The following is an 18,532-nucleotide window of genomic DNA, read 5'->3' on the forward strand; positions in this document are numbered from 1 at the left end:
GTCTGACTTACTCCTTAATAGTGATCCTTAGCAAAGCACATAATTAAGCCTCTGAATCCAGTTTCCTTATCTGTAAAGCATTTATTGTGATGGTTAAATAGGACATGACTATTTAACCTATTTATTTAAATAGGATGAGATGGTTGGATGGCATCACTGACTCAATGGACATGGGTTTGGGTAGACTCTGGGAGTTGGTGATGGACAAGGAGACCTGGCATGCTGCAGTTCATGGGGTCGCAAAGAGTTGGACATGGCTGAGCGACTGAACTGAACTGAAATAGGCAAACACAGGCTTGACACTGCACTGATACTGTAGTAGATGCTCAGTGAGAGTTTTTTCCTTCAATTTGTGTACCCATACCAAACACATATAGAGACAGAGAGTTGGAGAGAAGTGAACGTGAAAGTCGCTCAGTTGTGTCCAACTCTTTGGGACCCCATGGACTATATACAGTCCAAGGAATTCTCCAGGCCAGAATGCTGGAGTCTGTAACCTTTCCCTTCTCCAGTGGCTCTTCCCAAATGGAGTGGGTAGCCTTTCCCTTCTCCAGGGAATCTTTCCAACCCATGGATTGAACCCAGGTCTCCTGCACTGTGGGCGGACTCTTTGCCAGCTGAGCCTCAAGGAAAGCCCAAGAATTCTGGCTGGAGTGGGGAGCCTATTCCTTCTCCAACAGATGTTCCCGACCCAGGAATGGAACTGGTGTCTCCTGTATTGCAGGTGGATTCTTTACCAACTAAGATATTAGGGAAGCCCTGGAGGGAAGAGATGACTTTATTCCTTTGCAAGGCAAAGGTTGAAAACACAACAGTCTAACATTTTAAGAACTGTGACCCAACCCAGGGAAATTGCAAGAGGTTATATAAACTCCCTGGGCTCCTGGTCTAGGGTAGGTGTTAAGGCTCAAAGTAATGAAAGTCTTGCATTCTTTTTCCTCTTTATTTCAAAACATTCACAGCTAGTGTCAGATAATTGGGCCTAGTTGTCTCTGGGTTATGGAGATTCAGCAGATGCTCTCAGGAAAGAAGCTGGTTGCATTGCTCTGCTTATCTTACCATCCTTATTCAGTCGCTGGTCTGAGACTTGCTTTCTTATCAGGAGGACAAATGCTTTTAGAAGTTATTTTATCCAGGAGCATTAGTTGTTTACAGTGGGAAAATTAATTCAGATACCTCAGATGGGAAAAAAAAGTCCACACATTTTAATTTATCAGTATTTAATGTAGTCTGTTAAGTCAAAATTCATGGTGGATTTTAATGTAAAGTCAAAATTTATCCCCTTACGTCCCAGTTTTTTGTTATCACTCATCTTCCAGTTTCCTGATTGTCAATTCTCACATTTATATTTCCAGCTCTCATGTCTCCTCTGAGATTCAGACTTGTTGGTCTAATTTCGTATTTGGCATCTTCACTTGGATGTCCAATAGGAAAATGTAACATGACAGAAATAGAAATCTTGGCTTTTTTCTCCAGACTGTTCTTTCCTTAGGGTTCTCTGTTTCAGTAAATGGCATCAGTGTCCATCCACTGACTTCCCAGATAGCTCAGTGGTAAAGAATATGCCTGCAATGCAGGAGATATGGGTTTGATCCCTGGGTTGGGAAGATCCTCTGGAAAAGGGAGTAATCCCACTCCAGTTTTCTTGCCTGGGAAACCCATCAACAGAGGAGCCTAGAGGGCTACAGTCCATGGGTTGTGAAAGACTCAGACGGGATTTAGCAACTCAATAACAAACAACAATTCATCCATTAGTTTAAGGAATCAAAAAAAAAAAGAAAGAAAGGAAAAAGACAGCTTGGAGTCATTCTTGTGTTCTCTTTTTCCATCCCACCATCAAACTTTGCTGCTGTACTTTGGAATGTATCCTGCATCTGACCACTTTTCATCACCTGCATTGTTAGCACCCTACTCTGTGAGGTGATATCTCATTGTGGTTTTGATTTGCATTGATGAGCAGTGTTGAGCATCTTTTCATATGCCTGTTAGCCATCTGTACACCATCTTTGGAAAAATATCTATTCAGGTCTTTGACCATTTTTTAATTGTTTTGTTCTTTTTGATATTTAGTTGTATGAGTTGTTTATTATTTTGGATATAATCCCCTTGTTGGTCATATCATTTGCAAATATTTTACCCAGTTCAGTAAGTTGTCTTTTTGTTTTGTTGATGGTTTCCTTTGTGCAAAACCTGTTAAGGTGCCATTTGCTTCTTTTTGCTCATATTTCTTTTGCCTTAGGGGACAGATAAAAAAAAAAATGTTGCTGTGATTCATGTCAGAGTGTTCTGCCTATATTTTCTTGTAGGAGTTTTATGGCTTTAAGCCTGACATTTAGGTCTTTAATCTATCTTTTGTTTATTTTTGTATATGGTATGAGAAAATATTCTAATTCCATTGTTTTACATGTACCTATCCAGTTTCTCCAGCACAACTTGTTGAAGAGACTATGATTTTGCCATTGCATATTCTTTGTCATAGGTTAATTGCTTACTTTGTCATAGGTTAACTGACCAAAGGTGTATGGATTTATTTCTGGGCTCCCTATTCAGTTCCGTTGACCTATATACTTGTTTTTGTGCCAGTACCATGTTGCTTTGATGACTATAACTTGGGAATATAGTCTGAAGATAGGGTACATAATACCTCCAACTTTGTTCTCTCTGTCTTTTTTCTTTTCTCAAGATTGTTTTGGCAGTTTGGGGCCTGTTGTAATTCCATATAAATTTTAGGGTTTATTTTACTTCTGTGAAAAATGTCATGAGTATTTTAATAGGGATTGCAGTACATCTCTAGATTGCTTTGGGTACTATGGCCATTTTAGGTACTAATTCTTCCAATCCAAGAACTCAAGATATCTTTCTTTTTTTTTTTTTTTGTATTGTCTTCAGTTTTCTTCATCAGTGTTTTATAGTTTTTAGAGTATAGGTGCTTCATTTCCTTGATTAAATGTTAAAGGATCCTCTCTAAGTGGAAAAGAAGATTCATTAGGAAAGGGAAAATTGCACTAAGAAAGGAAAATGTGTAGTAAGAGTTGAATATTAACCACTTAAAGAATCTAGTAAGAAGATTCAAAGACAAAAAGGCAACTATAACAACAATAAACAGTCAAGGGTAAACATGAAAATGTAAAATCTGACACTGAAAACACAAAATGTAGGTGAGGGGAATAAAAATGCAGATCTTTTAGAATCTGTTTGAACTTAAAGGACTAAATGATGTCTAGTTTCAAAACAAGTAGATATAGATATAGGTCACCATATATTGGAGAAGGCAATGGCAACCCACTCCAGTACTCTTGCCTGGAAAATCCCATGGAGGGAGGAGCCTGGTAGGCTACAGTCCATGGGGTCGCGAAGAGTCGGACACAGCTGAGTGACTTCACTTTCACTTTTCACTTTCATGCATTGGATAAGGAAATGGCAACCCACTCCAGTGTTCTTGCCTGGAGAATCCCAGGGACAGCGGAGCCTGGTGGGCTGCCGTCTATGGGGTCGCTCAGAGTCAGACATGACTGAAGCAACTTAGCAGTAGCAGCAGCATATATGAAACCCGTGGTAACCAGAATCAAAAACCTACAACAGACACACAAAAACTAAAAGCAACACAGGCACGCTACTAAAGAACATCATCAGCTATGCTTCTCCTTGCTAACTATGACAAAATGGAAGAGGAAGAGGTGAGCTAAAGAATGAACTGCTAAATAGGAAGCAACCAGGGCTTGCCAGATATAACAATAACACTGTTTCTTCTTACAACTTCTTCAGATAGTAAATTAATCTGTAATTAAGACAAGAATTCAGAACAAAGTCAAACCCAGGGTGGATCTGTGTGAGAGACTTTGTTAAGAAAAGATTCAAGGTAGTGTTTCATAAAACATTTCAGAATGGCAAAAGGTCCTCTAAAGATTTTAAGGTGTACCTAGCAGATCCTGTCTATTAAATAATAGAATTTATGGAAACCTGAAGGATGTTTGCCTGCAGCATCATCCCAAGGACCCCCAGACAGAGAAGTTCCTATCTCAAACAGATTTTCAGTGGTGTATTATCTAAGAAAGTGAAACCCACTAATAATTTTCAGAAAACCTGCATAATTCTTAAGAGAATTGTTCTGGTGGAAACAGAGTCTGAACTAAAAGAGTATATGAAGTATGCTAAAAAGAGAGAATATAAGAAGAGCTGAATCACTGGAAGAGACCCTGAGGAGGGAAGGATTGAGGGCAGGAGGAGAAGGGGGCAACAGAGGATGAGATGGTTGGATGGCATCACCAACTCAATGCACATGAGTTTGAGCATACTCTGGGAGATGGTGTAGGACAGGGAAACCTGGTGTGCTGTAGTCCATGGCTTCACCAAAAGTCGGACATGACTTAGCAACTGAACAACAAAGACAGCAAAATAAAAAGAGACAGTTGGAGGTCTCATCCATTTTTTCCAGGAAACAGATCCAGGAGGGTTTTTTCGCTCATTTAGGAGCTACAGAGAACAACTCACAGAGTGTAAACTAAGCAGTAATGAAAGAATTGGCAACATGTTTTCAGCTGGATTTCAGAATGGCTAGGGGTCAGCGACTGTTATGTGCCTCCGACATTCCCCATTTTTTAACAGGAATGTCTGAGAATTATACTTACTCCACCACCATATCCTGATGTATGTGTACATACAGTTAACTTCTTTATTTGGTTCATAGGTCTTAAGATTGAGAAGATGCTTAAGGAGCTATACCTGAGGAGCTTCATCTATACCTGAACCTGATATAATTGATGCAGTCTTGGACTTTGAGCCTGAGCATGGTGCTATACTAGAATGAGACTTTGGTGGGGAGGGAGGTCCTCAAAGGAGCGATGGGTGTATTTTACATGTGGGAGGAATGTGAATAGTGTGGCTTAGAAGGCAGATTTTAAAAGGTGATTACAGTGTTTCCCATTCCACATGCTTTTCTAGAGACTCTGCACTCTCCTTTTGAGAGGTAGACTCTATGTTCTCCTTAAAGTTTGTGGGTCTTTGTGATTGTCTTGACCAGTGAAAGTGTTAGTCACTCAGTCGTGTCTGACTCTTTGTGACCCCATGGACCGTAGCCCGCCAGGTTCCTCTGTCCATGGAATTCTCCAGGCAAGAATGCTGGAGTGGGTAGCCATTCCCTTCTCCAGGAGATCTTCCCAACCCAGAGACTGAACCTGGGTCTACTGCATTGCAGACAGATACTTTACCATCTGAGCCACCAGGGAAGCCCACCTTGACCAGTAGTGTATGGCAGGAGTGATACTATGTAGCTTCCAAGACTAGGTCAAAGATAAGGCCATGCAATTCGGCCTTGATACGCTGGGATGCTCACTCTTGGAAGCCAGCCAAATTAGCCACTGTAAAGGCCCACATGGAGAGAACTGAGACCCTGTGAACCCACAGCCCTGCCTGAGATCTTAACTGACAGCCAATACCAACTTCCCTGCCTGGTGAGTGAGAAAAATAGAATGGTTAATGTTTTAGGTTACTGTGTTTTAGGGTAGTTTGTTACATAGCAATAGATAATTGAAATACACCCCAAATATAGTCACATAAAACAATATTTTGTTCATAGATCCACAATTTGGACAGCGCTTGACTTGGACAACCCTTCTCTGCTTCAGGATATCTGAGGCCTTCACTAAGAAGATTCAGTGGCTAGGGCTAGAATCATCTAGAGGTTTGTTCACTCATGTATCTAGTACCTGAGCTGAGATGACTCACAGGCTGAGTTCATTTGGGACGATCACAGGAAGTGCTTACAGTTGGCTTCTCTGTGTATTTGGGGCTTCCTCACAGCATCACAGCCTCAAGTTTGTCAAGCTTCATTGGGTGGTTTAGCCCTCCAAGAGCAAGTGTTTCCAGCAAACAAGCTAGAATCGTCATGGCCTTTATGACCAACCTTCTGAAGTCACAAAGCATCAGTTCAGCCCTACTGTACTAACTGAAGCAGTCAGAAACCCATCCATATTGAGGGTAGAGGGCGTAGATCTCCCGCCTCTTGGTGCCAGAAGTAGCAAAGAATTAATGTTATGAACAATTTTTCTGGGACTTTCCTGGTGATCCAGTCCTTAAGAGTACACTTTCCAGTGCAGGGAATGCAGGTTTGATCCCAGGTCAGGGAAATAGGATCCCATATGCCATGGGGCCTCTAAGCCCACATAGAGAGATGCCCACTTGGTACAAGGAAGAGCCTGCATGCTGCAACCAAGACCCAATGTAGCCAAATAAATATTTTTTAAGAACCAACTTTTCTGTGATATGTTAAATATAATTTTCTTTAACTGACTTGAAGTTTATGGGTGTTATGTCCCCTCAAAACTCAAATGTTGAAATCTGAAACCTCAATGCAATGGTATTTGAAGGTAGGCCTTTTAAGAGGTTGTTAGGTTCAAATGAGGCCCCCATGATGGGATTAGTGTCCTTATGAAATGAGGAAGAGAAACCAGAGGTGGTTTCTCCTCTCCCTGCCAGGTGAGGAGACAGGGAGAAGGCAGCTGTCTCTAAGCCAGAAAAAGCCCCCACCAGGAACTGAATCTGCCAGAACCTTGATCTTGGGCTTCTCAGACTCCACAACTGTGAGAAATGTGTGTTGTTTAAGCCACTCTATCTATGGTATTTTGTCAGAGAAGCCTGAGCTAAGTAAGACATAGTCCTTCCGGACTATGTGGCTGATGTCAGTTTTAGAAAATTCTCAACCATTATCTCTTCAAGTATATCTACATAATGCTTTGTAGCTTTGTTGTCAGGGAAAGTGATGATGCCTCTAGGAACGTCACAATATGAGTTTCCAAAGTTTGTTCTTAGAACCAGGAAGCAAGAAAAATAGGTCATAGTCACGCTCCTTTGTATCAGAGTTTTGACTAAACTGTTCTAGAGCCAGATGCTCCCCTATCCATCACTCCTCCTCCCAGGGGATTCTTCTTTAATCTCCATGAGAAAAAGATCAGTCTGGCTATCCTATCAACACCTCTGTGTATATTTTAGCCAATGAAAATTCTGTCAGTAGTAGTTGAACCAGTAGCAAATGCTGAATGGTCATTCTCTCCCAATGATGGAAAAAGTAACCCAGTATTTGTTCAGCTTTAAATTTCACCTGTACCTCCAAGTGTTATGTAAAAACACCTAGACGAAAACACAAATTTTAATAGTGGGGATACTTTTTACTATTTTGTATTGTATACTTTTAATCCAATCTTCTACAAGATGTATGTGTTACATTAGAAAAATTCATAATGAAATAAAACTTCAAAAAGTTTCCTACAATACATCATTAATAACAATGACATGAATTTAATGTTACCCAGGGGACAAATGATTCACATAAGATTATTAAACACTAAAATCCAACCTTGAATCTCTCTCTCCTGTCAGTAGCAGAGCAGTGCATTACAATTTGGGGGAAGGTCCAAGGTGTTTGGTAAAGAAGGTTAGAATTTGCTTCCAAGCATCTAGCTGGGCCTTAGAATGGGCCCTGGGCTCCCCACCCCACATTACGGGTTTGTCCAGGGACGTGTGCAAAGAAGCTGGGCACATGGGGAAATAAGGAGGCTCAATGTAGTGCCCAGCCCCAGGATAAGAGATGATCTGGGGTTTTTCCTTTCCATGGGCCTGTAACCGTTCCGAGGCTATCTGGGCACAAAACTCACTCCTCCAGTTATGGTCATCCTGACCAACAATGAAGAGGATGGGTCCCTGGGCCTTCTCTATTGGAATCATGCAGGGGTTCTCGCACCCCCCTACAATATCGTTCCTTACATCCACAATGTCTAGGAGGCCTGAGAAAGCTACCTTCACTCGCCTCAGGTCATGGCCCAACGGTGGAATGCTGTTCTCTTTGTAGTACATAGCTTTGTCTCCAATGAACCCAGATCCATTGATGGAAACCGTGGCTGAGATGTTCTTCAAAAATGAGGCCATGGAGAGACAAATATCAGCCCCTAAGGAAATGCCCAGAAGGCCAATGCCTGGGCCTTTTATCTGCAAGAAAAGAAGAGACAAAAGTAAAAAATCTACCTCAGAGAAAAACATTTTTCTAAATGCAACTAGAGATGCTGCTAGCTTTGACTTGTGAACTGCTCACAAGACACTCAACCTCAGCTGACAGAGGAGTTTCTTTCCCTGTAAAGACTATCTTCCTGGACACGTGGCAAACAAATCCTAAAAACTCACTGGCAAATTTGGGAACTGGTTGCAAACTTCCAGAGAGTCATGCACTGAAGAATGCTGAGTCATGGAGCCTGTTGAGTTCAGAGCCTCATTCAGGTGGAATTATGGCATCAATGTTCTTGAGTATCTAACTTGTGAAACAAAAGTCTGTCCCAAGAAGTGAATCATTATCAGACCACATCTAAATATATACTGAAAAATGGTTAACTTTATAGAAACAAAGTAAGACTTCAGAGTCCAATTAAGTAGTTCTTAGCTTCTGAAATGGGTGAACAAGTTTCGATCAAGTCTGAAAACATATTCTGCTATCAGAAATATAAAGATTAAAAAGCATGCAAAGCTAAAAAATTAGAAACTCCACTTGAAGAAATTTTAATATTACTACATAATTCCCTGAAATAAAATCTCACATGAATTTTACAATGAAGTCAGCAATTTTAATCCATCTGACAGAGAAAGTGGAGTACCTAAAACCAAGGAAGTCTTCAAAAGAAATGTCTGTGAAAGAAGAGTAGAACAGCATCAATGCTGTTGGCACAGGTGAGTGCAAAGTGACACCCTCTGCAGGTTCTGGACAGAATGATAAAGGAGGTTAGGAGAACCTGGGTGTGTTGAAGCATGTAGCACAAGGCTTCTTCAAAGTAGTCCAGGTCTATGGTATCGAATTTCTTGGGGAGATCTTCAAAGCTACAATAAGCTAGAGCCAATGTGGCAAAGCCATGGCCAGCCAGAAGGCTGGCCCGATATTCCAACAGGCCTCCTCCAACACCGAAGATGTCAATGATCCCTGGGAAAGGTCCAGATCCTAAAGAAGGCAATATTATAAAGAGAATGTGTTATGTAATTTATTGAAGAATTTCCTTTCCTTTTAGAAATCTTTCTAAAGTATTTAGTGGGTGCCTGTGAATCAGAGGAAAGAAAAGAGTTCCCTGAGTCATTATTGAACAAGGGATACAAATTCCAAATTATCTCCAAGGTATACTTGGAGAATCTTTAGTTGTAAAGGAGGGTAATAAAGTCTAAAGACTATACCATGGAAGGAGGATTTTAGACAGTTTATTCGCAGTGTTCTTTTATAGGATTGGGCACAGAATTGAGAATGAAAACGAAGCTTTCAAAAGCAAATCAAAACTCTTGGTGATACCTTTGGTTCAAATGTCTGCTTAGAGGAAAGAAAGAGATCCTGCGAGGCTTTAGGTGAGGAAGGCAGTGAAGTCTGAAAAGTGATCTGTGGTAGAGAGGAGCATGAAAAAGTGGGTAAGGGGCCCAGTCTACGCAGGACATTGGAGAAGGGTGACGTGGCACTAGCTTCCTCGGCTGTCATCATATTGTGTAAGACCATCATACTGTGTTGGAGCTGAAGGTTATAGAAATCTGTAGTTATTAATAGCAAAGTGAACCTACGGACCCCATCCAGTCCTTCTTTATTTATTTATTTTTTTAATCTGCATACTAACAGTATCCACCTCATTGGGATACAGAGGTTAAATGAGATAATGCAAGCAAACGGCATAGCAGAGTGCCTTCATTGTGACTGTGAGGTCACTGATCTAGTCAACATCCTCTTCTCCGACCCTGATCCCAAGCCACCCTTCCTGGGAAGCGGTATCACAAACCAAGACGGCCTGGAGATCACGCTCGCCCCAGCACCCCAGGCTCACCTGGCGGCAGGAAGAGCGAGGCGCGCACCCGGCCCGCGCGCACCGGCTCGCGCCGCACCCCGGGCGCCAGGAAGTCGCGCTCGTGCAGCGCCCGGCCCAGAAGTCGCTGGGTCCCGGGCTCGTGACCGTCGAACACCTCCAGCTCCACGGCGAAGGGCGTCTGCACGTCCCGCTTCAGAAACCGCCAAAAAGGCTTCTCGGGCTCCAGAGCCCAGAAGAGCCCCATGGGCTCGAGCCCCGCGAAGCTGCCGCCCAGCGCGGGCGCGCGCTCCAGGTCCAGCAGGCCGGCGGCGTCGGCGCAGTAGCGCGCGTGGGCCCTGAAGAGCGCGCCCTTCTCGTCGCGCAGGGCCGCGCGCAGCGTGACCGGCTGCCCCGGCGCCAGGCCGCGCACGACGATGCGCACGGGCTCGTCCCAGCGGCAGCGGCCCGCCGGCTCCAGCGTCACGGTCGCCACCATCCCGGGCCCAGAGCCGCAGTCTGGACCCTGAGCGTGAAAGCGCGGGCGGCTACTTGAGTTTTTGCCTCAGGCCGGGTGGACGGCGCTCGGAAGTCCGAGGGTGTCAGGCGTCGCCTGGAGCCGAGAGAGATCTGTAGCTGAGCCGCCTCTGGAGGCGTCCTTTTAGGTCTCGGACCCCTGCTCGTCGGAGGTAAAGGCACCGGGTCTTTCTTCTGGCTCAGGGCGGGGCGCACAGGGATTTTCTGCTGTCTATAAGGTGGCGCGGAACCCGCCCCGCCGACCCCTCTTTTCTGCCTCAATCCTCCTTCGCTTGTTGGAGTGGAGCGAGTTGGGTACGGATTCGTGGTGAAACCGGAGCTGAATGCCTTTAGGCAAAATTCCAAGAATTCTAGCTTCTCCCAACTTTTTTTTATTAAAACTTTTAATGAGTTTTACACATACACGCACACGCAAAAAAAAAAAACCCTGCATAAATCCTACGTGTATATTTCAGTGTATTTCGTAACCCGAACGTACTTGGGAACCAAGCTCAAAGGTCTAGAAACATCATTGCCAGCACCCCAGTAGCACTTTCCCTTGCCCAAGGTTTTGAGTCCAACAAAACGGGTTAGTTTTTCCCAACTCTGCATTTTATGGTGATGAATCCTCCAGTGTGCCGTTTTTATTGTCTGCTTTCGCTGAGCATTACATTTGTGAGATTCATTGCTATTTTTGAATGTAGTTGTAGATTGTTCTTTATCTCTGCCAAATAGTATTTTATTTTGTGATCATAAAAATAGTGGTCAAATATTACTGACTATAGGCTTTTGGTAGTTTCCAGTTGGGACTCCTAGGTATAGTGCTCTGAATATTCAGGACTATATCTTTTGATTGACATATATGTGCCTTTCAGTGGAGTGAATACCTGGGAGTCGAATTGCTGTATCATAGGTGTCAGGAATCATTTAACAGTAAGATTCCTGTGGGCTGTTTCCTATCTCTCTTGAGCCCTCTGTTCCTTATCAGTCCCTGTCTGGGGCAAGAGGAGCAGGCAAGCCTCTCCCAGGACAGAGATCAAAGAGATGGGATGCTTGCATAGGATTTCCTTCATTGGCTTTTCCATAAGGTGAAAAGTAACTATTTACGACCCTATTTTCATATGGATCGCCTCTTGGCCGTATGGCCTCTATTGCTCCTTGCTTCCTTGATAAACTTGTAAAGTCTGGTCTCTTGATCTTTATCTAAAGAAGCTACTGGTATATATACTGTCACAGAATTCAATAAAGCACCTTTGCTCCATCAGAGCTTGGGTCCCCGTGTCTCTCTCTCTCTCTCTCTCTCTCTCTCTCTCTCTCTCTGGCTGATTCCCTGGAGCGAAAGCCGGCTGTGTAACCCAGGGAATATTAGCCTCTTTCCTTCTTTCACTCTCTCGTCGGCTCCAGACCACCAGGTTCCAGTCCAATAAAGGACCAACAATAGGGCATGAGAATGTTCGGCCTTTGTAGATACTAAATGTCAGCCTTTTGAACGTGATCCTAGAAGCCATGTAGGTATAATGTTTAAGGATACCCAGCATTTTGCATATAATGTAGTAATAGCTACTCTTTAGCCATGTCCCATCTATTTTACATACACAATTTAACAAGTCCATAAAACACTGGGAGTATTTTTCAAATATTGGAAAGGAGAAACATGAGGCTTGGAAAATGTAAAACTGCTAAGGATTAGCCTTTAATATGTAGAAGGCAATGGCAACCCACTCCAGTACTCTTGCCTGGAGAATCCCAGGGACGGGGGAGCCTGGTGGGCTGCCGCCTATGGGGCCGCATAGAGTCGGACATGACTGAAGCGACTTAGCAGCAGCAGCAGGCTCTAATAACTGTCAGAGCCTTGACCAGCTCCAGTGTGGAACTCAACAGTGAGCTGCAGCATTGCAGTGAAAGGTAATTAAAGTTCTAGCTCTGGTTTCATCACTGACTAGTTTCGTAGGCTCAAATAAGTTTATAGCTTTTGGGGTTTAAGAGTTCTTGTGTATAGCATGATGAAACTCTGCTATAAGGGGATCCAAGGTGACAGTGTGTGTGAAACTCTTAGAAGAATACTAGGAAGCAAAATTCATGCGTGATTTTGCAATAGAGATTGAGCCTACATGGGTGTTTTTTCTCGTGGTCTCCAGATATTTGCTATAGGTTTGCATACTGCTTTTCAAATTTTCCAAAGCATACATAAGCAAGGGCTTCCCCAGTGGCTCAGCTGGTAAAGAATCTGCCTGCATTGCAGGAGACCCCGATTGAATTTCTGGGTCAGGAAGTAACCCTGGAAAAGGGATAGGCTACTCACTCCAGTATTCTTCAGCTTCCCTGATGGCTCAGACGTAAAGAATCCGCCAGCACTGCAGGAGACATGGGTTAGATCTCTGGTTTGGGTAGTTGCTCTGGAGGAGGGCATGGCAACCCACTCCAGTATTTTGCCTGGAGAATCCCCATGGACAGAGAAGCCTGGCGGGCTACTGTCCATGGGGTCACAAAGAGTCGGACATGAGTGAGTGACTAAGCACATACATAAGCAATAATGACAAATCTAGAGTGGTAAATGATCAGAGTCTCTTTGTCCTTTTCCCACTTTCCCCCAAAGATGAATGCATCCGTCTAGATTTTGATTAATGTTTAAAGTAGGTAAATATATGGGAGTGTAAACACATTATTGGTACTATTCTTTTTTTGTTCTTTGCTTTCTAAAATTAAAAATGTTACATATTTTTTGTATTATTTTCTCTCTTCAACCACTTTGTTTCATGTAAATTTTAATTTTTAAAATATTAATAGGCATTATTTTTAATATATTTGATATATTTATTTTTGCTTCAGTTTTATTTTCTACTTGTATGGCATGCCTTTTCCATCTCCTCAGTTTCAGTCTGTGTGTCTCTTTAGATCTGAGGTGAACCTCTTGTAGGCAACCTCTAGACGGGTCTTGTTTTTTAACCCATTCAGCCACTCTGTGTCTTCTGATTGAAGCACTGTCTACATTTAAAGTAATTGTTGAGGGAATTCCCTGGTGGTGCTGTGGTTAGGATTTGGTGCTTTTTTTTACTGCTGTGGCTTTTTTTTTTTTTTACTGCTGTGATCAGGAAAGTCAGATCCTGAGAATCTCATAGTGCTGCCAGGAAAATGAAAATGAAGTAATGTTGATAGATGTGTACTTATCCCCATTTTGTTGGCCATGTTGTGGTTGTTTTTTTAGGTCTTTTTTGTTTCTTCTTTGTTTCTCTCTTCCTTATAACTTGATGACTATATTTAGTCTTGTATTTAGTTTCCTTTCTTTCCTGTTTGTCTGTTATGTAATTCTGTTTGTGCTGGCCAGGAGGTTTATTTATGGATATATATGATTATTTTAAGTTTCTGATCTCTTAATGTCAGACACATTTTAACCACCCTGCATTTTTACCCTCACCACCCTACCCCCCTTTTACTGTTTGTGACATCATATTTTACATCCTTTATGTATATCTTAACCTATTTATTGTGGATATAGATGATTTGGTTACTTTGTCTTTTAACCTTGCTTTGTAAGTGGTTGAACTATACTACCTTTTTTGTGCCTTTACCAGTGAGACTTTTTTTTTTTCATACTTTTAATATTTCTAGTTGTGGCCTATTCTTTTATACTTAGAGAAGTTTTTAAAGCATTTCTTCTCAAGTAGTTTAGTGATACTGAACTTTTTTAGTTTTTGCTTATCTTTAAAATTCTTTATCTGTCCTTCAAATCTGAGTGATAGCCTTCCTGAGTAGAGTGTTCTTGGTTGTAGATTTTTTTCCTTTCATCATTTAAAATTATATCATGCTGTTCCCTTCTTATCTGCTGTGCTTAGTCACTCAGTCGTGTCCAGCTCTTTGCAACCCCATAGACTGTAGCCCACCAGGCTCCTCTGCCCATGGGATTTCCCAGATAAGAATACTGGAGTGTGTGGCCATTCCCTTCTCCAGGGGATCTTCACAACCCAGGGATCAAACCCACATCTACCTGGGTCTCCTGCATTTCGGATGGATTCTTTACTGTCTGAGCTACCAGGTAAGCCATTTCTGCTGAAAAGTCAGCTGGCAGTTAAAAAAAATAATTTTTATATCTCTATTTTTGTCTGCTCCGGATCTTCTCTTACTGCTTGTGTGGGCTTTTTTAGTTGCAGTGTGCAGGCTTCTTATTGTGGTGGCTTCTCTTGTTGGGGAGCACAGGTTCTAGGGAACATAGGCTTCAGTAGTTGTGGCTCAGGGGCTTAATTGCCCCTCGGCATGTGACGTCTTCCTGAACCAGGGATCAAAGCCATGTGCCCTGCATTGGTAGGTGGATTCTTTACCACTGGACCACCAGGGAAGTTCCTCAGCTGAAATTTTTATGGGAATTCTTATGTATGTTTCTAGTTGCTTTTCTCTTGCTTCTCTTTATATTCTGGGTCCAAGTCTCTAACATATATGTGATTTGGAAATATTTCTTACCATTGTGTGAGATGTCTTTTCAAGTTTTTAATGGTATTGTCAGGGGAGTGTGTAATTTCTTCGGTTCTGTCTTGTCACAACAAAAATTTGAAGTGACGGACGTTAAAGACCCTGGACAGAACATGTCTCAGCTCTTGGACAGGCCGTGTCACAGCTCTCAGCTCTCAGATCAGTGTTACAGCTCAGTTTTATTTAGAAAATAAAAGGAAAATACATCCACGAGGCGTGAGAGCACGCCAACCCGAAAGAGAGAGAGCGAGCGAGAGCGCGCAGGAGAGAGACCCCCAGAGACCCCCAGCCCTTTGGCTCCTCTTTTTATATGTTTTTCCCTCCCCCCGGGCCAGCCATTTGTAAATTGGGCTAGCCAGGAGTGCTGTTTGTTCTACCTGAGGTCCTCACTCCAGTCCTCGGACCTTCCTTTGTTTTATTTTCATGGGCTTTTCCCTTCCTTGTCTTTTAGCCACCGCCATTCTGGACTCCTTTTCCCTATTCTAACTAGCTAACAGTATCCTTTGGTGCATAAAGGTTTTCAAATTTGATGTCCAATTCATTTATTTTTTCTGTTTTTGCTTATGCTTTGATGTCAAACCATTATCTAATCCAAAGTTACAAAGATTTGCTTCTGTGTCTTCTTCAAAGAATTCTATAATTTGAGCTCTTACATTTACAGCTTTAATCAATTTTGAGTTCATTCTTTTGTTTGTTATGAGGTAGGATTGAAATTAATTCTTTTCATATGGATATTCTATTGTGTCAACAGAATTTGTTGAAAAGACCATTCTTTCTCCCTTGAATTTTCTTGTCAAAAATCAATTGACTGTAAGTGTGGTAAATGTCAGGATTTATTTCTGGAATCTCATTTCTATTCCATTGATTTTTTTGTCTATTCTTATGCATGTACCACATTATTTTAATTAGTGTTGCTTTCTAGCAAGTTTTAAAATTGGTCATTGTGGGTTTTCCAGTTTTATTATTCTTTGTCAAGATTATAGGTTTCTTGAGTTTCCATAGGAATTTTAAGATCAACTTACCAATTTCTGCAAAGAAACTTGCTGGAATTTTGATGGACGTTAGATTGAATCTGTAGATCAATTTGCAGTATGTTAGTTTGCCAGGGTTGCTCAGCTGTGTCTGACTCTTTGCAACCCCATGGTCTCTAACCCACCAGGATCCTCTGTCCGTGGGATTTTACCAGTAAGAATACTGGAGTGGGTTGCTATGCCCTCCTCCCAGGAGATCTTCCTGAACCACTATTGAAGTGGAGTCTCCTGCGTCTCCTGCACTGACGAGCAGGTTCTTTACCACTGAGCCACTGGGAAGCCTTATAGTGGTCAAGAGTAAAAGCCAGGCTCTTGTTTGTTAGTATTCTTCATTACACCGTTGGAAATTTTTAATGGCTTTCTATTCACTTCTGTATAGAGCCTTTTAATCTGAAGCCAAAATTGTCTACACAATACTCAGCCTCATCTTGTGTGAGCACATGCTTCCTGAGAGCATGATGACTTTATACTGTGCTTGTGTTTTCTCTTATCCTGAGTTTTTAAATCTAAGTAAACTTGGTGCTTGGTGAAGCCTATTCTGTTTTGTATATTTGTTAATTCAAAACCAAGACCATTGCTACTACTGGAACAGATTGTGGTTTACATTCTTCTATGCCTTAATTTTTTGCTCATATATATCTTACCTCTTATTTCTGGAAGTTGTGAGAGATTTCTTAAGTCTTCTAATGAATCCTAATTTGACTACTAGCCATGTCTATTTTGTTTTTGAGCTCATCAACTGAATTGTGTATCTCAGCAATCATTTCCACTTCCTAAAATGCCTTCTGTATCTTAGGAAAAACCTACTGTTCTCCTCCTGTGTCTCTTTTCTGTGTGACTCCTTTACTACTCAGAACACTGCACTTCTGACACTTCTGGTCACCATACGTGTAGTGTAAATCTTTGAGACAACCATCTGATGTCCTAGAATTTAATTCAGTTCTAACACTGTCTACCTGGAGATGGTGTCAGTTCCCTGAGGTTAAGGTCTCAGTCCCACAAAACTGCTCTCACCCCACCCCAGCTGCCAATTGCAAGTCGTAGCTCCCCAGGTTACCCACAATCTCTGTGTGATTAGGCTATAAATCCAAGGTTTCTACAACCCCTTCCTCAGGTTCTACTGATTTGTCAGAGCAGCTTACCAAACTCAGGGAAACCCTTACATCAACTACCTTATTGAAGAATATGATAAAGGATACAGAGGAACAGCCAGATGAAGAGTTCCATTGGGCGAGGTCTGGGAGAGTCCCAGTGTAGGAGCTTTTGTCCCTGTGGAGCTGAGGTATGTCTCCCTACCAGTGTGGATGTGTTCTCCAAACTGAAAGCTCTCCAAACCCTGTTCTATTGGGATTTTTGTGGAGGCTTCCTCACATATGCTTAGTTGCTATGTCGTGTCCAACTCTTTGCAACCCCATGGACTGTGGCTTGCCAGGCTCCTCTGTCCATGGAGATTTTCCAGGCAAGAATACTAGACTGGGTTGCCATGCCCTTCTCCAGAGGATCTTCCCAAACCAGGGATCTAACCCAGGTCTCCCATATTGCGAGCAGATTATTTATTGTCTGAGCCACCTTGGAAGCCCAAGAATACTGGAGTGGGTAGCCTACCCCTTCTCCAGGAGCACTTCTCGACCTAGGAATCAAACCAGGGTCTCCTGCATTGCAGGAGGATTCTTTACTAGCTGAGCTACCAGGGAGGCCCTTTCCTCTCATAGGCATGCTCAATTATTAACTAAGTTTCTGGCCCCTTGTCTCTCTGGAAAATTGGGAGAGACAGCTGAAAATTCCAAGCTTCTAATCATGGGTTGGTCTTTCTGGTTACTAGTGCCCATGCAGTCCCCATCCAGGAGCCCACCTAGAGTCACCTCAGTAGAACAAAAGATGCTGCTAGTGCTGCTATCACTTAGGTATTTACAAGAGTTTTAGGAACTCTGTGCTGGAAGTTGGGAGAAAGGTACAGGCAGATACATATTTCTTATCATTTCCACCTTCCATCATCAACTCACCTTGCAAAACTTAACACATACGTATATTCACACACATATACATAATTTAAATGGCAGATAACAAGATGTTGTAATGTGGTCAACATATATGAGAATTACTTCTGTAATACATAATCAAATGGTGCTATAGGTCATGAAGGAATAGGAGAACATTCTGAAGGAATGGGAAATGTAGTTTAAAAGGAATACAGATATTTTCCCAATAAGAGGGGGAGATATTCAACTTCACTAACAGCAACAACAACAAAAGTACAGTAATATGAGAGTATCTTTTCAAACCATAAAACTTATAAAATTATAAAGGATTAGACACAAAGGTATACATACACACATATTGCACCAATGTTGGTAACATGGCTGTTTCATCCAGTGTCCTTGATGGCACAGCTGGTCATTTCTGGTATGCATAGTAATTTCCTTTCAAAGAATCTCTCTTAAAGAAACAATCAGTGATACACAAAGACTTATACATGTGTATGTCCCTTCATCTCAGAACAGACTTTATAAAGAAAAACTATCAACAATGTCGAGGGCTAACAACAGAGGATTGATTAAATGAAGGGTGGTAGCACCAATCAGTAGAATACACATCACTGTTTTTAAAAAGTCATGTGTTTGAAGAATATAATAATAACATGGTAAAATAATCACCATATGATATTAAAATAAAAAGGATGTACACTTGAGTAAAAACTCAATACACACAACAAAAAGCCTAGAGGAAAATGGA

The 18,532-nt window shown here is 42.1% G+C and overlaps 1 protein-coding gene across 1 annotated transcript; it reads right to left on the bottom strand.

The window, feature by feature from the left end:
* Positions 1-7,078: 7,078 nt before the first annotated feature.
* LOC133066043 (peroxisomal succinyl-coenzyme A thioesterase-like) lies at positions 7,079-11,571 on the bottom strand. Its single transcript, XM_061156708.1, has 3 exons — positions 9,831-11,571; positions 8,772-8,974; positions 7,079-7,980 (listed from the first exon to the last, which is right to left on the bottom strand). Exons 1-3 carry the CDS (start codon positions 10,285-10,287, stop codon positions 7,390-7,392), a joined length of 1,251 nt encoding a protein of 416 aa, XP_061012691.1. The 5' UTR covers positions 10,288-11,571; the 3' UTR covers positions 7,079-7,389.
* Between the last annotated feature and the right edge of the window lie 6,961 nt (positions 11,572-18,532).

Source organism: Dama dama, chromosome 12 (assembly GCF_033118175.1).
Source record: "Dama dama isolate Ldn47 chromosome 12, ASM3311817v1, whole genome shotgun sequence".
NCBI classification, from domain to species: Eukaryota; Metazoa; Chordata; class Mammalia; order Artiodactyla; family Cervidae; genus Dama; species Dama dama.